This window comes from Moschus berezovskii, chromosome 11 (genome assembly GCF_049115385.1).
Source record: "Moschus berezovskii isolate FMDL1 chromosome 11, NW_MosBer_1.0, whole genome shotgun sequence".
Lineage (NCBI taxonomy): Eukaryota > Metazoa > Chordata > Mammalia > Artiodactyla > Moschidae > Moschus > Moschus berezovskii.
Window position 1 is genome coordinate 89137837 of NC_142470.1, and position 25209 is coordinate 89163045.

Consider the following 25209-nt stretch of genomic DNA (forward strand, 5'->3'; position numbering starts at 1 on the left):
GGGTGGGACAGGTGTCTGGCACAGTCACAGGACGGGGTGTGGAAATCTGTCCAGATTCTGGCCATGGCCCAGTGCAGAAGCCAGAAGGCCCCGGTCCCCGCTTTCTGTGCCCACTTTCTGCATGAGGAGAAGTCACTGAACTTCCCATGGGTGGGGCCATGCTGGCAGAACTGTGCTGTCTGTGGCCCCACCTGACCCAGGCCCCTCAGCAAAAGGACTCGAAGAAGTGGAGGGGTCCAAGGCCACCTCCGGGGGAGAGCGGTGTACAGGGTAAGAGGATGCTCCCTCCCTCCCTTCATGCTTTGTCCTCTCCCCGGCCCACGGCAGAAGGGGACAGGGCGCAGGGGGCGCCACCCTCTGCTTGTGGGAGGCATTAAGGAACAGTTGATTCTGTGCAGTTAAGCAAACAAAGACAGGTCTAGATTACTGGAATAATTAAGAAGTCATTAAAGATATTATTGGAGAGTAACTGGGGCAGGGAATGAAAAACATCCTCTATTTGAATGCTAAGTGCCTCAAGTCATGATTCTTTATATACACTGTAACTGGCAGAAAAAAATACAGGATAACAGAGTAGGGAGGGTTTTTGGAGCCAGACTGACTGGATGTGATTCTCAGCTCTGCTGCTTACTTGCTGTGTGGCAAAGGGCAAGTTACTAAACTTCTCTGGTGCTGCGATTTCCTCAAACTCTTAAGTTAGGGCTAAGAACAGAATTAATACATATCCGTGGTGTTGCTGGGGTGATCAAATACAAAGATCAGTAAACGTTCCAGTGATCTTGGAACAATGCCTGGCACACAGCAAAAGCTCAATAAATGCTAGCTAGCTTGTACTGCCTGTTTTAAAACCATATTCACTTTATGGATATGAACAAAGTCAGCTATCCTGTCAAGTTTCTGGTTGTTGTTCAGTTGCTCAGTGGTATCCCACTGCTGCAGCACACCAGGCTTTCCAATTCTTCACTATTTGTTTCTTCATTATTTCAAGTTTCTGGAAGTAATGTTAAATCCCACCATAAAACAACTCACAGCTTCTCTTTGATGAGAAATCAAATTATTACCCCACCCCTGGCGAAAGGACAGGAACGCATAGCATGGTTATTGCTTTTACACAGAAACCCAGAAAAAGGTATTTTCCTAGCCTGAGTTCTCTCTGTACCCGCTTAGTGGTTCACAGGAAGCTGGGTTGGCACAACCTCACAGACAGTTTTGTTTTGGCTGGTGTCGTTGAGATTAGCGGCTTGCTATTGTCAAAGAAGCCACATCACCTTCTTTGCTTCCCTTCATTTCATACCTAAGTAGAGACAGTCTTTTCCCTTTCAGCCACCAGGGAACATTTCCACACAGAATGTCATGTCATCTTCTAAAGTAGCAATACAATAAAATTCAAGGCAACAGTCATTCTGAACAAAAATGACACAAACACAGAGATAATCTCGGAATTGCATAAACAAAAAATAAAGCCTCACTCTTCAGCCCATTGATTTCTGTGCCTGCATTCCTGGCATCTGTTAAAATATTACTGGAGTCAGTGGAGCTTGACTGGTTAAGATGCTAATTTCCACCCTATCTTCTAAAACACAGTATTGCCTGATTATAAAATCAGATTTAGATGAAATCACACGTGGACACTTGCCTGCTTTGGCAGCTGGGCTTTTAGATGATGAATATGTAAGAGACGATGGGTAGGTTACACCCTTTTGGGGTTTACCTTCTGCAAAAAAAGGAAAAAAAAACTATTTATTTCTGGAGCTAGAGATTTTAGATGGTTGCATCCTGATAAGTTGATTCCCTCCTTCTGATTTGTTTCTCTTGAGTTTAATGAAATCAGAAAGTCTCCACCCCCTCCCATCCTTTGCTGAATTGTTGATTACAGTGAGAAAGTCAAGTGGCATTGTGTTTTTCTGTATTGCCTGTGTTTTATTAATATTAGAAAGGAAGCCATAACATCTTCATGACCCAGAATTAACATGAGCAACCCTTATTTGCTTGTGAAGATGTGACCTGGAGGTGAAGTTTTCATTCGTGTGACTCTGAATGTTGAACCAGGTCAGTAGATGAAAATCCTCCCTACACTCTCCTGGACAAGAGAGCTCCGGTGGCCGACTGGCTGTGCTTGAACAACTACCTTTCACGTTCATGGACCCTGTGGGACCCATTTGAATTCCACAGCACTCGAGAAACTTGAAAGTAGGTAAACAGAGATCAGCCTTGGAAATAGCCATTTGTTGCCCACCCAGGGAGTGCAAGTTTAGATAAGGAATGCTAATGTGTATCAGGGAAATGGTGGAGGCATAAACAAGAAAAAGGCCTGGGGCTGGGTAGGCAAGTCTCAGGCCTGGTGTGACTGAACAAGCCTGTGAGGACTGCTGCCTACGGTGGTCCTCTGCCAGGGAGTCAGCCTGAAGTTCCACCAGGGAGCCTCATTCTAAGGAAATGGAAACTGTCAGTAGAACACAAGCCCCCCTGAGGCAGGTAATTGGTCTCACTAGGTGACTGTTAAGTCCCCAGGGCCTGGGGGTAGTGTCTGGAAGGTAGTAGATGCTCAGTAAGTATAACTGAGGAATTACCTTAGTGCTTAGATCTCTGTTCCCTGGTAGCTCAGACAGTAAAAATTCTGTCCTGAATGCAGGAGACCCAGGTTTAACCCTTGGGTTGAGAAGATCCCCTGGAGAAGGGAATGGCAACCCACTCCAGTATTCTTGCCTGGAGAATTCCAAGGACAGAGGAGCCTGGTAGGCTGCAGTTCATGGGGGTCACAAAGAGTTGGACATGATTGAGTGACTAACAGTTTCAGTTAGATCTCTGTTAAAATTTAAATACACTCGGAAGGGGTCTCACCTGTTATGTGATATTTCCACCTGATCATGAAAGCATTTTTAACTATCAACCCAAGGGAATATTTTTATAGGATGGGCTTGAAGAGGAGACGGTGTAGAGTGTCAAATAAGAGATGGTCAGTGGAAAAGAATCTAGTGCCTGAGTTCACCAAAGGTCCTTCTGGCACAAGGAACAGCAAGAGTCATGAGGTAGAATGGGTAACAGGGTCTCAGGAAGGGTTTGGGATTGAGAGCCAGAAAATCTAGGTTTCTGTTTCTATTTTACCAATGATTAACTGCCTCAATCTCTAAGACTCTTGGTGTTTTTTTTTTTAATTCAGAAAATATGGATAATGATATGGACCAACTTACTATACAATGTTGTAGGGATCTGAAGGAAAAAAACAGTTAAGATGTTTTGGAACCATATATCACCATAGAGATGCAAAGAAGTTATTCTGGTGTTAGCTATGAATGTCACTCAAGGTGAGAAAGAGCCAAATGTTTGGGCTCATGGGAGTTACTTCATCTCATGAAAGCCCACCTAGAGCAGGGCTGGGCACCCTGGTTTGGCCCTGCTCCAGGTGGACAGTGTGTGCTGTTCGAAGTCATTGTCTTGTCTGACTCTTTGCGACCCCATGACCTGTAGCCCACCAGGCTCCTCTATCCATGGGGTTCTAGGGGCAAGAATACTGGAGTGGGTTGCCATGCTCTCCTCCAGGGGATCTTTCTGACCCAGGGATCAAACCTGTGTCTCTTGCATCTCTTACTTTTTCCATATTGGCAGGCGGGTTCTTTACCACTAGCGCCAACTGTGAAGCCCAGGTGGACAGTGAGTGGGGCTATTTCAGACCCAAGGAGGGTGCCTTGGTGAGGCCTCACTTTATCCACAGCAAACGCCAGAGGGACACCGGCTCCTCAGTTTCCTATTCTTCCCACATCTAAAACCCTGTGGTTCTCTCTGTTTCTATTCAGAAGAAAAAGGAGCCTGAGCTCAGCTTTCTGAAATGTGGATCAGAGGAGAAACAGGCAGCGTTAGGAAGTTCCTCTCTGACCTTTCCCATCTCTGAACTGTGGAAAGACTGTGCTGAACAAAAAGACACAGCCCCTCTCCTGCCCCTCCCAGCCTGCCAAAGTGAATTAATTAAAGACGCATAGCAACATGTGACAATTGGAAATAAAAGCCTAGAGAAACATCACGAAGGCATCTGAACCTTCAGAAGAGGACTCTGACATGATCCAGCAAAACTCGCTGGCCGTGAGCCACTGGACAGTGAATGAGCAAGCTCTGGCCGCTGTCAGCTGAGACCCTTATGTGGCATTGTGCTCTCCACGCTCATTCGCTGGTGGTCTTTGCAGAGCACATATGCTTATTATCAATGGCAAAAAGTGTTTCTGGTTAAATGTCACCAGGTGGAATGAGATGACACAGCAGTTGAGACTTATAGGGAATAACACAGCAGACTGATTTTCATTAAAAAAATCCAAAACATCTCTACTCTCATGGCATTAATTTTTCTTTTAAACCTCTATTAGGATTCTTGGATTGCAGGCTAAGCACCGAAGACCGAAACCCTCTTATTCCCCCAGGAGCTACTTGGTAAACACCAATGTGGAGATTATCCTTCTAAGATTGGCAAATTTGTATTCTAGACCTTAGTATTTTCATATGGCCTCTGTTTTGTTATGAGGTAAAGCTCACAGTACTATGATTAATGACCTCCCACTACCTGACATAGAAACTGGTATAGTTTGAGCCCTGGGTGTGCAGAATTCCATATTTAAGAGGAAACAGAGGTTGCTCAAGTTAAAAGATCTGATTGTAGTCCTACTAAAATTATGAGAAAAGGATAGTAGAGGTTGGGACACAGGGCATCTAAAGGTGCAAAAATCCCACCCAGATTGGAAGGCCTGCTATATTATGAGACATTTCTCTCTTCCTTGCTATATCTGGCCTTCCACAGGTGGTGCCTTCTCAGGAGAGTCACATGGCTCCTGATTTTGTGGGGAATGCCAGAAAAGTTTGCTAGAATGTATTTAAAATCCTGCAGTGCCTCTTAGGAGAAAATGAGAGATTCAATGTCCAGAGCAGAGTAAAAAGTACAAGGTGAAGACAGAATACTGTCTTGTGCTCAAACATTGATGGGGCGTGTCAAAAGCTGGAAGGGCTCCCAGCAGCCAAACCTGGAAAATTTGAGCATCAAGAAGAATAATGGTGACAATAGTCTATAGCATGTTGTATTTTAAAAAACAGTCTGTATGTCCATCATGGTACTTGGAAAAATAGTTGTGTGTGGGGAGGAGGGCTCATTTATGTAAGAACACTAGCTATTAAATGTATTAGAATAAGGATAATTTTTTAATTTCTGACTTTACTCTTGCTACGGCAAGGATCACTGATGGATGTTAAAACCATTGGGTGAATTTTGGGTGGGGGGACAAGCTATTCATGCTGTTTTCAAGTATCACCCTACAGATCACTAATTAATTACAATTGCTATCTTTACCATGGAGAGAGATTATAAAGTATCCAAGTTATCAAATTAAGCATCACCAACAAATGGACAAAATGACATTATGTGTCTCCTTATGACCATTTATGATACTACACAATGGATGTGCTATGTTACTATCTATGTAGTATCGTTCTAAAATATTTAACTTGAATCCAAGCATGAGGCAATAACCAGACCTATTTACGGTCCAGATTGTGGAACATAGTCCTAGATGACTGGCTGAGACTTCAAACATATCATCGCAGGACTTCCCTGGTGGTCCAGTGGTCAAGAATCAGCCCGCCAATACAGGGCACAGGGGTTCGATCCCTGGTCGGGGAGATTCCACATGCCACAGACCAACCAGGCCCACGTGTCACAACTATTGAGCCCACATGCCCTAGAGCCTGTGCTCCTCCAAGAGAAGCAACCACAAGGAGAATCCCATGCACTGCAACGAAGACCCAGCACAGCCAAAAATAAATAAAATTAAAAAAAAATGTCATTGCTACTCATGACCAAAAATGGAAGTGTGGTGGTGGACAGGTCTAGATTAAAGGAAACCAAATAGACATGACAAGTAAATACAATGGGTGATCTTTGATTGTAGATCCACCCCCTAACAGAAGAAGAAATTGTTGTGAAGAATATTTGGGGTATAGTTGGATATACCCCAAACTGAATAAGACTATCTCTTATTTTTCGTATTTATTAATATTCATTAACATTATTGTAGCAATGCAAATTCTTTTAGGCATTGTACTGTGGTTATTTGGGAAAATGCTTTTGTCCTTGCCAGATGTGTGCTGAAGCAGTAAGGGATGATTGTCACCATGCCAGCGGCTTACTGTCACACAGTTCAAGCAAAATATAAACAGATAAAGCAAGTGCAGGAAAATATTACCAGTTGGTGTATCTGGCTGAAGGGAATATGGGCATTCATTGTACTATCTTTTCACTTTTCCATATACTTAAAAGTTTTCAAAATAAAAGGTTAGGTTGGGGAAATTCACAAAAATAAAAAGCGGGGAACAGGCAGGTCATGATAATACAGAGATACTTGGTTATCTTTTTACTGTGAAGGCACACTAGCCATTAGGTCATTGACGTTACCTCTTTGGAAGAGGGCAAAAAAAAAAAAAGTGAAAATGATTATCTATAAAATCCTATGAAGCCAGATAGTGAGAACTGATTAACAGTGAAATAATTAGTCTTAAAAAAGAAATCTCAAATACAGTTGTAGCTCAGTTCTCTAAAAGCCTGTCCTTATCTATTCATTTACCAGACTTCTCAAGGAATAAGCTGGATATGAGGAACATTTGGCATAACTAAAGGAGTAACTCAAAAACCCAAGTTATTAAATGTAATTCACTTAATTAAAAGTTTGATTGGACTTACTGATAGCTGCTGTGTGTTTAAAATGAGTAATTGGAGTCTTTTTGTATTTCCAGACTTGGTAGTGATTTATCACTGTAATTAGAATTCATTGTTTCATGATCCTAATTATCAGAAGAACTAATGCTTCAGATTTTTATGTAAGGAGGTGGGCCATAAAATAAAGCTAACGGCACACTGAAAAGAGCACATTTCGTCCCCTGAGGTCACTTAACCCAGGAGTCAGTTGTAGGGCAGCACTTCTCCGGGGCCTAGACGTACCTGAGACGACAAAGGATTCTCTCCATCGTGGAAGGGATAATGACCAGACACCGTTGGAGTAACTCCCTTTATAGCCAGACTGTCCAGCCACTTTCCGAACAAGTATTTTCCCTCCTGAATTATCAAGCACGCCACTGTGAAGAGAGAAAAAACTGTTTTTGAAGAAAGAGGAGAAGAATATTGTTTGACATATAATAGACTATGAAACCAGTCACCATCTTAATGTTTTTCTTATTCTACATGTTATACATTAAAATTTTTTTTAAATTGCAGTATTGTTGATTTACAATGTTGTGGTAGTTCCAGCTGTGTAGCATAGTCATTCAGTTATTCATGTACATGCACTTATTCTTTTTCACATTCTTTTCCTGTACAGGTTATTACAGAGTATAGACTTCCCTGTGCCATACAGGGGGCTTCCCTGGTGGTGGCTCAGATGGTAAAGAATTCGCCTGCAATATGGGAGGCCTGGGTTTGATCCCTGGGTTGGGAAGATCCCCTGGAGGAGGGCATGGCAACCCCCTCCAGTATTCTTGCCTGGAGGATCCCCAAAGACAGAGGAACTTGGTGGGCTGCAGTCCATGGGGTCACAAGGAGTCAGACACAACTAAGTGACCGTGCGTACCTGAGTGCTTATCGCTTCAGTTGTGCCCAACTCTTTGCAACCCGCTGGACTACAGCCCACCGGGCTTTTCTGACCATGGGATTTTCCAGGCAAAAATACTGGAGTGGGTGGCTCTGCCCTCCTCCAGGGGATTTTCCTGACCCAGGGATGAACCCATGACTCTTACATCTTCTGCATTGGCAGGCAGGATCTTTACCACTAGCACCACCTGGGAAGCCCACAGAAGGGTCTTGCTGGTTATCTATTTTATATATAGTAGTGTGTATATTAATCCCAAGTTCCTAATTTATACACCCCCCCACCCATGTTTTCCCCTTGATAACCCTAAGTTTGTTTTTGAAATCTGTGACTTGTTTCTGTGAGGTGTTTTTTTTTTTTTTGTAAATAAGTTCATTTGTATAATTTCTTTTTAGATTTTGCATATAAGGGATATCTTACAACATTTCTTTTTCTGACTTCACTCAATATAAGTCCTGTAAGTCTAATATTGCTCCTTGGAAGGAAAGTTATGACCAACCTTGATAGTATATTAAAAAGCAGAGACATTACTTTGCCAACCAAGGTCCGTCTAGTCAAGGCAATGGTTTTTCCCATGGTCATGTATGGATGTGAGAGTTGGACTGTGAAGAAAGCTGATCGCCGAAGAATCGATGCTTTTGAACTGTGGTGTTGGAGAAGACTCTTGAGGGTCCCTTATACTGCAAGGAGATCCAACCAGTCCATTCTAAAGGAGATCAATCCTGGATGTTCATTGGAGGGACTGATGCTAAAGCTGAAACTGCAATACTTTGGCCACCTCATGCGACGAGTTGACTCACTGGAAAAGACTCTGATGCTGGGAAGGATTGGGGGCGGGAGGAGAAGGGGACGACGGAGAATGAGATGGCTGGATGGCATCACCGACTCTGTGGACATGAGTTTGAGTGAACTCCGGGAGTTGGTGATGGACAGGGAGGCCTGGCGTGCTGTGATTCATGGGGTCGCGGAGAGTCGGACACGACTGAGCGACTGAACTGAACTGAAGTCTAATATAAGTGAATATATGTCCATTCACTCTAAGTCCATCCATGTTGCTGCAAATGGTATTATTTCATTCTTTTTCATGGCTCATATTCATTGTATATAGATACCATATCTTCTTTATCCATTCTTCTGTCTGGATATTTAGGTTGCTTCCATATCCTGGCTATAGTTCATAGTGGTGCAATGAACACGGGTGCATGTGTCTTTTTGAATTATGGTTTTCTCCAGATACATGCCCAGGAGTGAGATTGCTGGATCACATTACAGTTCATTTTTACTTTTTTAAGGAACCTCCAAACTGTTCTCCATACTGGTGGTATCAATTTACATCAGCAGTGTGGGAGTGTTTCCTTTTCTCCACACCCTCTCCAGTGTTAATGGTTTGTAGACTTTTTGATGACGGCCATTCTGATCAGGGTGAGGTGATACCTCAGTATTGTTTTGATTTGCATTTTTCTGATAATTAGTGATTTAAATATCTTTTCAGGTACCTTTTGGCTATCTGCATGTCTTCTTTGGAGAAATGTCTATTTAGATCTTCTACTCATTTTTGGATTGAGTTGTTTGTTTCTTTGACATAGAGATACATGAGTCATTTTTATATTTTGGAGATTAATACCTTGTCAGTAGCTTTGTTTGCAAATATTTTCTCCCATTCTATTGGTTGTCTTTTCATTTTGTTTATGGTTTCCTTTGCTGTGTAAAAGCTTTCAAATTTAGTTTGCCCCATATGTTTATTTTTGTTTTTGTAACTCTAGGAGGTAGATCCAAAAAAGATATTACTGCAACTTATGTCAAAGAGTGTTCTGTCTATGGTTTCCTTTAAGAATTTTATAGTGTCTAGCCTTACTTTTAGCTCTTTGAACCACTTTGAGTTTACTTTTGTGTTAAAGACTATTTGTTCTAACTTCATTCTTTTATACATGGCTATTTAGTTTTCCCAGCTCTTATTGAAGTCGGAGAAGGCAATGGCAAGCCACTCCAGTACTCTTGCCTAGAAAATTCCATGGATGGAGGAGCCTGGTAGGCTGCAGTCCATGGGGTCGCTAAGGGTCGGACACGACTGAGCGACTTCACTTTCACTTTTCACTTTCACACATTGGAGAAGGAAATGGCAACCCACTCCAGTGTTCTTGCCTGGAGAATCCCAGGGACGGGGGACCCTGGTGGGCTTCCGTCTATGGGGTCACACTGAGTCGGACACGACTGAAGTGACACAGCAGCAGCAGCAGCTCTTATTGAAGAGACTGTCTTTTCCCCACTGTATATTCTTGCCTTCTAAATTAATTGACCATAAATGCATGGGTTTATTTCTGGGTTTTCTATCCTATTCCATTGATCTATATTTCTGTTTTTGCTCCAGTACCATACTGTTTTGATTACTGTAGTTTTGTAGTATAGTCAGAACTTGGGGAGCCTAATCCCTCCAGCTGTTTCTCTTTTTCTCTATAAGGTTGGTTCTTAACTTTATTTTCACATGCTATTCTTTTAGGTTTATAAATCTTTAACCATTTTTTCCCATTGACTTTTAAAAAAAGTTTAATCAGAAGATAATTACTTTAAATATTTTGTTGGTTTCTGCCGTCATCAACATGAATCAGGTACAAATTTATTTTTTTAAAGTCTTTATTGATTTTGTTATATTATTATTTCTGATTTATTATGTTTTGATCTTTTGGCCACAAGGCATTTGGTATCCCAGCTCCCTGACCATGAATCGAGCCTGCATCCCTTGCATTGGAAGGTGAAGTCTTAACCACTGGACCACCAGGGAAGTCTCCAATTTTTTTTTTTAATTGGAGGAAAATTGCTTTATAATGTTGTATTGGTTTCTGCCATACAAAATGCAAATCAGTCATAATTATATATGTGTATATGTATATCTATATATGTGTGTGTGTGTATATACCTTCCCTCTTGAGCCTCCCTTCCCACCTCTCCCCCCATCACACCCCTCTAGGACATCACAGAGCACCAGGCTTGGCTTCCTGTGCTATAAAGCAACTCCCCACCAGCTATCTTACAGATGATAGTGTATGTATATATATCAGCGCTACTTTTTCAATTCATCCCACCCTTCCACTGCTGCTGTTTTTCTTTCTCTTTGTGGCCCTATGAACTATATCAGTTCAGTTCAGTTCAGTCGCTCAGTCATGTCCGACTCTTTGCGACCCCATGAATCACAGCACGCCAGACCTCCTTGTCCATCACCAACTCCCAGAGTTCACTCCCGGAGTTCATGTTCATTGAGTCACTGATGCCATCCAGCCATCTCATTCCCTGTCATCCCCATCTCCTCCCACCCCCAATGCCTCCCAGCATCAGAGTCTTTTCCAATGAGTCAACTCTTCGCATGAGGTGGCCAAAGTCTTGGAGTTTCAGCTTTAGCATCAGTCCTTCCAATGAACACCCAGGACTGATCTCCTCTAGAATGGACTGGTTGGATCTCCTTGCAGTCCAAGGGACTTTCAAGAGTCTTCTCCAGCACCACAGTTCAAAAGCATCGATTCTTTGGCAATCAGCTTTCTTCACAGTCCAACTCTCACATCCATACATGAACACTGGAAATGGAATTCTCCAGGCCAGAATACTGGAGTGGGTAGCCTTTCCCTTCTCCACGGGATCTTCCCAACCCAGGGATCAAACCCAGGTCTCCCTCATTGCAGGCAGACTGAACCAGAAATGTTGAGGTAAGCTCCTTCTTTGCGCATTCTCTGGAGAGTTTTTTATCATGAATGTGTGTTGAATGTTGTCAAAAGCTTTTTTTGCATCTATTGAGATAATCATGTTGGCTTTTATTATTTAGTTTGTTACTATGGTGCATCGTACCAGTTGATTTGTGAACACTGAAGACTCTGCACCCCTGGCATAAATCCCACTTGATCATGGTGGATGATCTTTTTAATGTATTATTTGATTCAGTTTGCTAGTGTTTTGTTGAGTATTTTTGCATCTATGTTCATTAGTGATATTCAGCCACCATCTTTATTTAGAGATATGAAAGCAGGGAGAGCAAGAGGACCTTCACGTTGCAGTCCAACCCCATGCATGGTGCTTCCATCACATGGCCTGGCAGCTGACCTCCCAGGTCTGATGTCCTTCTCTTTCATATGACAGGACCTGATCATGCTTTAAATTTCTTCTTTTTGGTTTCTTATATATAAGTACATATATATGTATGCATATGTATGTGTGTATATATATATATATATATATATAAAAATGATGATTTAATTTAATCCTCTTTTTTATTTATTTCTTTTTCTTTCACAAGTTTCTCTTTGATGTCTTAATTCCTACTGGTTCTCCCTGAAGTAAAACCTCTTTCCTGACAAATTTCCAGTTTGGTTTTGTGACATCACAGAATGATCTCAACTATTTCAAAGGGTGGTACAATATTTTTAGAAGCACATTATTCCTCTTATTTTGGGCCAGGGAAGGTGTGTAAGCTAAACTAAACTCATTTAAAAGAGTCCCCAAAGGTTGGACATTGTTTCTTTAATTTCTAGGATTTTGGAGGTTTTAGATCCTGATATGGCAGTAACTGACATATCTATCTCTTTGCTTCCATTGAAGCAGGGGCTCCAGTAAGTCATTTCCTTGCCCCAGAGCCTAACATGGCTCCCTTGGGCATCTGTAATTTACAGAATGGGGGAACTGAAAAAGTCCTTAGATTTGTTCCCATCAACACCCTTCCTTCTCTACAGGAGTGAGCGCTGCAATTTCCTTCCCTCCCACCTCCATGGTGAGTCAACAACTTTCAACACTCAACTTCCTAACAGCTCAAAAGGAAAGAAGGTGATAATAATACTTGACATATAAAACCCTTAATTGCTTTTGAATCATTCCCACTCCTGGTATCTCACTGAGTTCTCCCAGCAAACCTACCAGCTGTGGAGCAAAGGGAATGCTGTCGTTCCCACTTCACAGAGATAGGCTTGGGCAGGTCGAGGGAGCCTGTGACTCCAGACTTCATAACTTCTAAATTACAAGGGAGGGATGTGAACCCAGGTCTCAGCGACCTGGAATCCTGGGTTTGCCCCACATGGTCACAGTTGTCTCTCAGAGTTCAAAAGCTGCAGGCATCTCCCCACATCAAGTCCCCATCTCTCCCTCACAGCATTGCAACCCTGCCTGCCCTTCTCCGGGGAGCTCTCAGTCAGGGCCCCTCACTCTCCCAGCCACAGCAAGGCCAGTCCCAGCTTTGCTGACAAACGACAAGAGTCTCACTACCATGTTTCTGTTCATGCTGTTCTCTTCTCTGGAGAACCTGGCAGTCTCCCCAATACCTCCTTCTCCATGGCGTTGCTACACCACTTCCATGGCTCAGATGGTGAAGAATCTGCCTGCAATTCAGGAGACGCCAGAGATATGGGTTTGATCACTGGTTTTGGGAAGATCCCCTGGAGGAGGGCATGGCAACCCACTCCAGTTTTCTTGCCTAGAGAATTCCATAGACAGAGGACGCGTGCGGGTTACAGTTCAAGGGGTAGCAGAGAGTCAGACAATACTGAGTGACTTTCACTCACTTCACTTTCTAACAATGCCTTTGAATCTTGTCTTTCCACGATGACTCTGATTTTATTTTGTAAAAATTCCTTGAGTTAACTTTGTCTCTCAGCTGGAACGGAAATCTTCTCCTGGGACGACACTAGTTTTGCTTCTGTGTTCGAAGGCCCATCTCTGTGTGGATGCGCCTCACGCTGACTTGTGAAAGCTGGTTGTTAGGTTCAGGATGGTGCCACGGGGTTCATTTCACAATGGCAGCTTGAAATCAGCCACAGTGGGAGTATTTATACTATGGACGTTGATAAATCAGCATCTACCCCCCCTCCTCCTTTTAAGAGGGTTAACTGGTAAACACTGACCAGCACACCACTGGCATGGGCTGACAATTCAAATTATTTTTTAAAAAATTATCCCAATTATCCCATGGTCCCTTATTCATAACTAGTAAATAGAAATAGCTCTTATCTTTTTATATTCTTCTGGGGGAAATTTTTCTGTCCCTGGATTTATATTCCGTTGTACTGAGGAAATGTGCAGGCAGTCATTTTTGTGTTAAAAGTCAGAAGCATTGTAGCTGCCTCTCAGCGTGAGGAAGAGGTGCTGAGTCTCGCTTTGCTCAGGCTTTTAAAAAGGGAATGGGGTACTATCAGCAATTATATGGCAATAAAATGAATAACCTGGAAGAAATGGACAAATTCCTAGAAAAGTACAACTTTCCAAAACTGAACCAGGAAGAAATAGAAAATCTGAACAAACCCATCACAAGCACGGAAATTGAAACTGTAATCAAAAATCCCAGCAAACAAAAGCCCAGGTCCAGACGGCTTCACAGCTGAATTCTACCAAAAATTTAGAGAAGAGCTAACACCTATTCTACTCAAACTCTTCCAGAAAATAGCTGAGGAAGGGAAACTTCCAAACTCATTCTATGAGGCCACCATCACCCTAATCCCAAAACCTGGTAAAGACCCCACAAAAAAAGAAAACTATAGGCCAATATCACTGATGAACATAGATGCAAAAATCCTTAACAAAATTCTAGCAATCAGAATCCAACAACACATTAAGAAGATCATACATCATGACCAAGTGGGCTTTATCCCAGGAATGCAAGGATTCTTCAATATCCGCAAATCAATCAACGTAATACACCACATTAACAAACTGAAAAATAAAAATCATATGATTATCTCAATAGATGCAGAGAAAGCCTTCGACAAAATTCAACATCCATTTTTGATAAAAACCCTCCAGAAAGTGGGAATTGAAGGGACATACCTCAACATAATAAAAGCTATATATGACAAACCCACAGCAAACATTATCCTCAATGGTGAAAAACTGAAAGCATTTCCCCTAAAGTCAGGAACAAGACAAGGGTGCCCACTCTCACCACTACTATTCAACATAGTTCTGGAAGTTTTGGCCACAGCAATCAGAGCAGAAAAAGACATAAAAGGAATACAAATTGGAAAAGAAGAAGTAAAGCTTTCACTGTTCGCTGATGACATGATCCTCTACACAGAAAACCCTAAAGACTCTACCAGAAAACTACTAGAGCTAATCAATGATTACAGTAAAGTTGCAGGATATAAAATCAACACACAGAAATCCCTTGCATTCCTATACACTAATAATGAGAAAATAGAAAGAGAAATTAAGGAAACTATTCCATTCACTGTTGCAACAAAAACAATTAAATACTTAGGAATATATCTACCTAAGGAAACAAAAGACTTGTACATAGAAAACTATAAAACACTAGTGAAAGTAATCAAAGAGGACACTAATAGATGGAGAAATATACCATGTTCGTGGATTGGAAGAATAAATATTGTAAAAATGAGTATACTACCCAAAGTAATTTATACATTCAATGCAATCCCTATCAAGCTACCAACAATATTTTTCACAGAACTAGAACAAATAATCTCACAATTTGTATGGAAATACAAAAAACCTCGAATAGCTAAAGCAATTTTGAGGAAGAAGAATGGAACTGGGGGAATTAACCTGCCAGACTTCAGGCTCTATTACAAAGCCACAGTCATCAAGACAGTATGGTACTGGCATAAAGACAGAAATATAGATCGATGGAACAAAATAGAAAGCCCAGAGATAAACCCATGCTCCTATGGACACCTTATCTTCGACAAAGGAGGCAAGAATATAAAATGGAGAAAAGACAGTCTCTTTAACAAGTGGTGCTGGGAAAACTGGTCAGCCACTTGTAAAAGAATGAAACTAGAACACTTCCTAACACCATACACCAAAATAAACTCAAAATGGATCAAAGATCTAAATGTAAGACCAGAAACTAGAAAACTCCTAGAGGAGAACGTAGGCAAAACACTCTCCGACATAAATCACAGCAGGATCCTCCATGACCCACCTCCCAGAATATTGGAAATAAAAGCAAAAATAAACAAATGGGACCTAATTAAAATCAAAAGCTTCTGCACAGCAAAGGAAACTCTAAGCAAGGTGAAAAGACAGCCTTCAGAATGGGAGAAAATAATAGCAAATGAAGCAACTGATAAAGGATTAATCTCCAAATTATACAAGCAGCTCCTGCAGCTTAATTCCAGAAAACTAAGTGACCCAATCAAAAAATGGGCCAAAGAACTAAACAGACATTTCTCCAAAGAAGACATAAAGATGGCTAACAAACACATGAAAAAATGCTCAACATCCCTCATCATCAGAGAAATGCAAATCAAAACCACAATGAGATACCATTTCACACCAGTCAGAATGGCTGCTATCCAAAAGTCTACATGCAATAAATGCTGGAGAGGGTGTGGAGAGAAGGGAACCCTCTTACACTGTTGGTGGGAATGCAAACTAGTACAGCCACTATGGAGAACAGTGTGGAGATTCCTCAGAAAACTGGAAATAGAACTGCCATATGATCCAGCGATCGCACTCCTGGGCATACACACCGAGGAAACCAGAATTGAAAGAGACACATGTACTCCAATGTTCATTGCAGCACTGTTTATAATAGCCAGGACATGGAAGCAACCTAGATGTCCATCTGCAGACGAATGGATAAGAAAGCTTTGGTACATATACACAATGGAGTATTTCTCAGCCATCAAAAAGAATGCATTTGAATCAGTTTTAATGAGGTGGATGAAATTGGAGCCAATTATACAGAGTGAAGTAAGCCAGAAAGAAGAACATCAATACTGTATATTAACGCATATATATGGAATTTAGAAAAATGGTAACCTGAACCCTGTATAAGAGACTGCAAAAGAGACATAGGCATTTAGAACAGTCTTTGGGACTCTGTGGGAGAGGGTGAAGGTGGAATGATTGGGGAGAATGGAATTGTAGCATGTATATTATCATAAGTGACCAGTCCAGGTTCGACGCATAAATTTTCCTCTGTTCATTTCTTTGCATTTGTGCTTTTTTAATAAAAATACTTTTAACTGTAAAGAAAAAAAAATTATTAAAAAAAATAAATAAATAAATAAAAATAAAAAGGGAATGGGGGAGGCCTAGGGGTTCTCAGGCTGAACTGGGGGGTGGAGATCCCTTGTGACGGTTTTAGAGGACTCCAAACCCAGACTTTGGGAAAGGCATGGACATAGAACTCTCGTCTTCTCCTGAGTTTTTCCTGTTGCCTTAAGAGAGAGATCTTGTGAGTGGATTTCACTGCAGGACGTGCGTATTTTCCAGATATACTTCTGGAGGAGGCACGGGATAGGGAATGGTCTGTCAACTCGAGGAGGTGACAGCTGTCCCAGGGGAGGAATGCACGGATGCTCGACCACCACAGGAGATACCAGAGGATGGAGAGAGCCTGGAGGCCTGTGGTTGCACTTAGGACACACTTAGGGGCTCAGAACTAAGGTAGTTTGGAGGATTTATGTAAATAAAACCTCACCTATATCCTCACTGAGGCGGAAACGCTTCATACACATTCTCTGAAAGAGCAAAACCAGTTCCACTCCTTGGCATTCCTCAGACATCCTGCATGATGCTGAACACGGCCTTGAGGTTCACCTCCTCCCTGACCCTCAGGACACTAGGATAAGCTGAGGGTCAGCATCGTGGCTTGGACGAAAGGGGCTGTCCACCACGAGGCCAGGTTTTGCTGGCTGCCATTCTCAAAATGGGCATCTGGTCAGAAATCCATGCTCAGCAGGAAGATGGCCTCTTTATTGTCCCATCTCAGAGCTCTTCCCCTCTCCCAGACTTTGGTCCCACTTTAAACACAGAAGTTAGTTCAGGCCAAGACTGAGCCTGAATATGATGCCTCAAATACGTTCATTATCTCTTTGGTTTGAAAGATCAAGGGATCATTCATAATAAGGCATCTGATTATCATACTTTATATGAAAATTAAACCCTTTAAGCTAAATCTAAATTTCTAAACCAAAGTATGCTCTCTGCAGTTTCCCAGTTCTGACTGCATGGGCCTCTGGCAGGACAGTGATGGATGGTCCCTTATGTATTTCCCACTCTTATCCACTGTCTTCAGTCCTGCCTTCTGAAAAGAGACTTGTTCTGTTTGTAAAAAATGGAACTGATATAATCCAAAGTTCCTATCTCTTTTCCCTTAATACTTCTATACATCCTCCTCATGGGTAGTGATTCCTTCTTTCTGGTCTCCTACTATATCAGCCATTGGTCAAAGAAGTCACGAGGCATTCAGTTGCTCTAGCAGCAAACCTTTTTTGAAACGGTCAAGTTCTTCTCTGCAGTCCCTCTACCCGCATCTATATTCTTCTCAGCAAGTTCCTAGGCTCCCCCCCAAATGCTGATATTGCTGAGTCCTGGTCCTTGTCAATGCCATTCCTATTTTCTCCCTAGAGGTGTGTTCATCTATCATAAAGCCTTTCCCAACTCTAACTGCTCCAAAGTCTATAACTTCATCATGTCCTCAATGTTGTACATTGAGCAATGCTGGGACCCCTCAGTTCTTACCTAAATATATCACTTGGGCTCTGGACTGGAAGCCAGGGGACACAAGTTCTAATCCTGGAAGTAATTAGCAATTTAATTAACCTCTCTATGCCTCCCTATGGGCTTCCCTGGTAGCTCAGATGGTAAAGAATCTACTTGCAATGCAGGAGGCCCTGTTTTGATCCCTGGGTAGGGATAATCCCCTGGAGAAGAGAATGGCATCCCACTCCAGTATTCTTGCCTGGATAATCCCATGGATGGAGAAGCCTGGTGGGCTACAGTCCATGGGGTTGCAGAGTCAGACACTTGTGACTTTCTCTTCTGAGGATGTTAACAGCAGCCTTGTAGGGCTGAGGCGATGCTAGGGAGAGGATCTCTGTGTAAGGGGTTACTGTCATTATGAAGACATCTTGTGAGCTCATATGAACTCGTGTGGCTCTGTACTGCACAGGAAACAAGGAAAGGCAAGAGATAGACAGCAAATGCCAGCGGAAGCAAGTGTCAACCTGGAAAAATACAAGCAGGCCTAGGATAGGCTCCGCCTCTACAGAAGTCAGTGTCTACACAAACACAAACCAGAGTGTGCTGATGGTGTTGGCGGAGCTGTGAGGGCAAGCACACATGTGTCAGGGTGTGTGAGCACACACATGTGTGTTCAAGCACAGGTAGGAGGCATGAGTGTTTGAACAAGTGATCCTGTGGGGGCAAGCACAAGTGTGTGTGTATTCACGTGTAGATTTGCATATTGCGTTGCTGCACAAAATTGATTTCAGGGTGAAAGCAAAATATTTTTATTCCATAGTTTGGAGTTAAGAAGTAGAATTTGGTGTTTGTTTCTTTAATGTTCCTCTATTTATCCTTAGTAGAGCTTTTGTATTCCCATTGAAAAACCAGCTAGCTTTTCATCTGTGTGCCGATGGGAAAAAGAGTGTGGCTGACAGAGTCTATTAGTAACTCTTAAGTCTTATTTTAGGCAGAGATTTTTTTCACTGCTTCTGCAAATTTCAGAGAGACTACTGCCTAGACATCTTGAAAGGGAATGAGTTTTAGTCCCCCCTCTCTCTGGCAGAGATACAACTGAACGATCAAGTGACTGGCCTGCAAGTAAAGTGAAAAGATTCCACAGGCCTGAATAAGTGAGAAACTTCAGCCAGTATCTGGCAGCCAAGCCCAAACTTTAGAGCCGCATCTCAAAGCAGTGCTGGGTAGTGAATAGAAGTGGGAGTACTGACTTGAGTTTGAATCCCCACTCTGATATTTTTCAATGGTGTGGCTTTAGAAAGGCTATTCAACCTCTCTTCACCTTTAAGAGGTGTATAACAGTGGTAGATAGCACGCAGGGGAGTTGTGGGGGCTGAATTAGACAACACAGGTGGAGAGCTGGACATCCACCCATCAGCCTTATTATGGAACATATTCAGTAAACATACCTTCCCTGTGTTTTGAAGCCAAGCCTAAGTGAAAGAGGTGTGAGTCTTCTGCAAAGGTCATGCCTGCCTCATTTAGGCAGTGACACAGTCATGATTCCTTCTTCCTGGACCCCAGACCAACAGCTGACCAGCCAGGACCGCCTGTCACCCTCCTCTTCACTGCTTCGTGTTCCCATTTGTCTCCAGCCGTCAACCAGAGCTGTGACATTTCTTCTCTAAACCTCTGGGCCTTCCTTAGTCATGTCCCTATTATTTCCTTGCTCAGCACATACAAGTAGAAAATATTTTTTTTACATTATCAAGAACTTTGGTTTCTTCATTGTGAACACAAAAGAGTAGGATTCTCCTCCCCTCTCATTCATGTGTAAGGAGAAGTCAGTTCTCCTTTCTAGAGAGATCTGCAAGGAGATCCAGGGCCATGCACAGATTCTGGGTCATCTCTGGGACAGGGCTGCTAGGTAAAACACAGGATGCTCACTTAAAGTTGTCCATTTTTGCTTGCTAATCAGGCAACCCTGCGCCCGGGGCTCCCCGCCCACACCCTGACTGCTTGTTCTTAAGTAACTCAGCGTTGCCCACCTGTGAACTGCAGCGCCGCACACGCTAGAATAGGAAGCGTAGACGTCGGTGCCGTAAACGTGGTACCTGGGGTCTTGGCATCCTGGTGGACACTTCACAATGAACTCGACATTCGTTATCTTCCCAGCTCTCACATCACAGCTGATCTGAGGCACAGCTGGGAATGCAAAATGAAGTCAAGATTACACCTTGTGGTAGCAGCTTATATATGGGGTGACTGTTAGGTTATAACTATTCATTTACTTGATCTCTAAAAGCGAGAGCCTGGGCTGACCCTGGATCCCCTCTGTATAATGAAAGCAGAGAGGTAATTAGGACATTCCTCAGGCCAAAAGAGCAATCACTGTCCGTTGCATTTAACCTTCTGAGAGCAAGAACAAGAGGCTCATTTCTGTGCTTAATCGAACAACTAATTAATTGGAGTAGAGAACTCTGGGAAAAGACCCACCTCCAGTGGCCAGAAATGTCAGTGTGAGTCCACAGCTGGAGAATACTGCTTTTTCAGACGCGCTGGAGCTAGCCCAGGAAAAGAGGAAATGCTCAGAAAACCTCGCAGGAGGAAGGAAAGGTATTCAGGAAGGGCGAGTTAGAGAGCACGGGCTTTGGGTCAGGACTGGCTAGGAAAAGGTGGGCCTACTGCAGCCAAGACCCCAACTAGGGGGCGCCCAGGGATGAGCAGGGCCAGGCCAGGAGGAGGCAGCTTGAGGGCTTGTGTTCTGTGAATAAGGTGGGACTCGTTGGAGGGTTTTTGAACTGGGGAGATAGATAATGAAATGATCTTTAGTCTTGGTCCTTGAGGTTGGGTCCTAGCTCCAGGGTCAAGATAGGAGCCATCTTTCCTCCTCTTCCTCAACGCTCAGTGGAAAGCTGGGGACTGCCCTGTTGGGCATCCTGGGGAAGCCCATTCATTCATCCTCCCTCCTCTTGGGCCTCGTGATGCCATAGCCAGCCTAGCAGTAGTCAGTCGGCAAGGCTGCTGGAGCCCCAAGCTTGCTCAGGGAGAAGATTACATAGATGCTATAGTGGCAGTACCTAAAAGGGGGGTGCAGCTGCGTCTTCCCTGAAAAAATTTCCCTCCTGAACTCCTGAATGAAAAGGCCTCCTAGAGGATCCTATACTGATGCCTAGGAGCTAGGAATGTATTCTCTAGAAGAGATTCTGAAACACAAACAACCGTTCAAAGAGTGAGCAGGAGGAAACTGGAAACCACCAGATGCGAGGGCTGCCTGGCAGAGATGGGGTGTTTGGACATAAGAAGGCGAGCATTAGGAGGCAAGTCACAAGTAGGACTGAGCAAGAACTGAAGGGGAGGTTTCTATGGAGTCTTCTTCTTCTTATTTTTGCTAAAAAGAACTTTCTAGTAAATGAAGTTGCCCTTGAAGGAAGGGGCAGGCAGGGACTGAACAGTTGAAGATGGGATGTCTCCACTGGGTGGGAGGTGGAAAGAAAGCCCTGCCCAGTGGTGAGAGTCAGTGATTACAAACATAGATTCCGGATCTCTGCCAGGCCACCCATCCTCAAACTGGGTTACTGCGATGCTCTCAGAGTTGTTAATGGTTTCCAGCTGTATCCAAAATGTACTTTTTTTTTTTTTTAACTCTTTTGTACCTGAATGGATCAGAGCTGCTTTTCCTTCAGACTGGAGAGAGGCCTGAAGTTAGAGCTGCCGCTCTTTTCCCAAACACCCCTCCCAGACAGTCCTGGCCACACAGGGCTGGGCCAGCATGGAAGTCCTCCTGGGAGCCCGGGGGCTGAGTATGATCACAGGCTAAAACAATTTGTGGTCCCCATGGAGGAGGGGAGCACCGTGCTTAAAATGGTTTTGTGGTTTCATTCTCCCCACCACAGGCTGCTTCCTCTCCAGTTATTTTCTTTTTATCTTCCATTCTTTTAAACCCCGATACTCAAGCCTGCATGAACCATTTTGAGTCTTGGAGCACTGTTTTAAAGAGACAATTTGAGGATGGAAGATGCTTGTGTAGCCTCTCCTTAAACTGGTTAATTGTCAGATCACTGGGTGTATAACTAAATGGGTTCAACTCTCCTCCCTTCCGCAGATCACTGTCCCATTCCTGAATGCAGCTCCTCCCTTGGATGCAAAGAAAACGAAAGCATTCCCTCTTGGCTCTTAGATGTGTGAAATAGGAAGTGACAGCTCTGTGCTCTGGGATTCCATGTGGGCGTGACTTTGGCACCTTGAGGTTCTGGACCCAACCCTTCTGGAGTTGTAAATGGGGTACGATGGAGAAGCTTGTTGCACGAATGTCATACAGTGATGGAACCTACAGCAAGACAGGTGCACAGGCAGTAGAATTTTCCATGAAACAGTTGGCTTAAAATGACAAGGGGAAAAGGGTCACACGGGAATATTTTGCTTCCTGCTCATCAATTCCCACCCTCAACTAGCCCCTTCCTTTGGGGGGAATTTGTTTGTTTTGTCTTGCTTTCACAAAGGCCTGGGGCAGTGCCTTCAATAAGATCTTCTGCTTTATCTGCATCCAGTTGGATTAGAAATCGGTGAGTTAATTTACCCCACGATAGTGGGAGGGGGGATAAAATAAAATCAAGCATGTATACTCGTGTACTTTGGAAGATGTACCATTCACTGTCCCCTGAGCCTTACTTGCCAAATCAGCTCCTCCCTGCTCCCTTCAGACCTGAGGCAGATACTTCTTGAGCTGCATTAATTTTGACTTCTCCTCTGAAGGAAGGATTATTTCCACACTTGTGAGAGGAAACACAAAGATAGATGAAAATGAACCTAAACAGCAGAGGAGAAAGAGAGAAAAGGAAAACTTCTGGGAAGGCCTGTGGGATCTTCCCAGACTAGGGATCAAACCTGTGTGTCCTGCATTGGCAGGTGGATTCTTTACCAGTGAGCCACCAGGGAAACCCCCATCCTATACACAATAGTTTGCATCTGCTAACTATCAGCTGTAAAGTGGGATAGTTCAAAAGTATGCAGAGGAAATCCAGAGATAAATCATTTCATTTGGGCCTTAAGTGGATGGATGAAAGATTCTTAGAAGGTTACAAGAAAACAGACTGCTTCACAAAGAACTGGGAAGATACTGTAAAGGAATAAACCGTGGTTTCCGTATACTCAAAGCGAGAGCAGTCAAAAAGATGCCAATGACTGCTTCTTACTGGCTGGATTTACATATTACATTTTCCAATGGTTTTGGCCATCACTCTGAAATTATAATTAGCTCACTCTCTCCAGCTTAATTTTCTGTACAAATTGAACAAATATTTGACCTTTAGACATGCTTTGTCATTGGGCCCTGTTCTTCCAATGTGCTTGATTATATGTGCTTGATTTCATTCCTTCCTGAGTGAACTTTTGTGAGTGGAAGTGAGAGAACCCTGGGCTGAAGTTACAGAGTTCCTGGGGGAGCCCAGAACTACTTCTATGGAAGCTGCTCAGAGACCTGTTTCCTGGCCATTTGCTCTGCTCCCACCTCATATGATTCCTTAAGGTTACCTTGACTTCTCAGGGCTGTTATTTTCTCGAGGGAACTCACATCAGGGCATCTCAGAATCTGTTCTTCCCAGAGGACCTTGGCACTAGACACAGGGAAAAGAGAACCATTTGCAACCCAGAGGGCAAGAACTAAAGATAACGTTTAGATGTTGTTCACTGAGGCAATGGGTCTGCTGTACTGATCTCAGAAGCAAAACAGGTACTGTCTGAGCCTCCACTTTCGTGCACCATTGGGATCTTAGAGGCACAACTGCAGATATTTCTCCTCTAAGTTGGGTTTTCTGCCTGACCTAATAATAGAGTGATTATTGGATGATGTCACATAGAATAAGCCAATGATGTAGAGGCCAAATCAAACTGTATAATCTCCTGCTTATTTTCCATTCATCTTTTCAGTGAATGTGGTTTTCCAGGCAAACCACATTGCTTCGGGAAAACAAATTTCCTCATCAATTAGAGAAGGCTGTTATAAGCTTGCCTCCTGGCTGTTAATGAGAAAGAATTATTATAACATAAAAGCACTTATGCATAAGCAGTTTTGATATGAAACTTAATTTTGTTGGATTGTGATATTCAACTAGAGTAAAATTCTATTTTTAAGAAAATCATGCAAAAACGTTAATGAAACAAAATGACCACCAAATAAAATTTTAAGATGAAAGCTTCCTTCTCCTTATTCCTGACAGCAGTGACCAGATCATGTTAATTCTTCCTTGGCAGCAAATTCTTTTGCAAAGATTCTTTTCCCTTTTGCTTAAACAGTCTTTGACCATGTTGAATCTTTTAAAAAAATTTGTTACTGGAATATAGTTGATTTAAAATGTCATGTTAATTTCTGTTGTACAGCAAAGTGATTCAGTTATATATGTATAAATTCTATTCAATGATCTTTTATCACAGGATATTGAGTCTAGTTCCCTGTGCTATATGGGAGGACCTTACTATTTATCCATCCTATATATAATCATTTTTTAAACATTTGTATTTATTTATTCAGGCTGCACTGGGTCTTCGTTGCTGCCTGGGCTTTTCTCTGGTTGCGGTGAGTGAGGGCTTAGGCTTCTTGTGGTGGTGGCTTCTCTTGTTCTGGAGCACGTGCTTAGTTGTCCTGAGGCATGTGGGACCTTCCCAGGCTAGGGATCAAACCCATGTCTCCTGCATTGGCAGGTGGATTCTTTACCAGTGAGCCAACAGGGAAGCCCGCATCCTATACGTAATAGTTTGCGTCTGCTAACCCCAAATGCCCAATCCTTCCCTCACTCACCTTCTCCTCCCTCTTGGTAACTGCAGGTCTGTTCTCTGTATCTGTGAGTCTGTTTCTGTTTCACTGATAAGCTCATTTCTGTCATATTTTAGATTCCACATATGGGTGATATCTATGATATGTCTTTCTCTGTCTGACTCACTTAGGATGATAATCTCTACATCCATCGATGTTGCTGCAAATGGCATTATTTTACTCTTTTCATGGCTGAGTAGTATTCCATTATATATATAGGTACACACCACATTTTCTCTGTCCATTCGTCTATTGCTGGACATTTAGGTGTTTGCATATTTTGGCTATTGTAAATAGTGCTGCTATGAGCATCGAGATGCATGTATCTTTGTGAATTACAGTTTTGCCCAGGTATATACCCAGGAGTGTGATTGCTAGATGACCATGTTG

General features: G+C 42.8%; 1 protein-coding gene across 2 annotated transcripts in view; it reads right to left on the bottom strand.

The window, feature by feature from the left end:
• VIT (vitrin) overlaps positions 1 to 25209 on the bottom strand; it is a 129542-nt gene that overhangs the window by 58401 nt on the left and 45932 nt on the right. Inside the window, exons 4-6 of one of the 2 annotated variants that reach the window (XM_055400861.2) lie at positions 20057 to 20213; positions 6971 to 7104; positions 1637 to 1714 (exon numbers count right to left, since the gene is read on the bottom strand). In XM_055400861.2, coding sequence (XP_055256836.1) covers positions 1637 to 1714; positions 6971 to 7104; positions 20057 to 20213 — 369 coding nt within the window. The remainder of the gene's footprint in view (positions 1 to 1636; positions 1715 to 6970; positions 7105 to 20056; positions 20214 to 25209) is intronic. The other variant, XM_055400862.2, reaches the window with a different exon arrangement.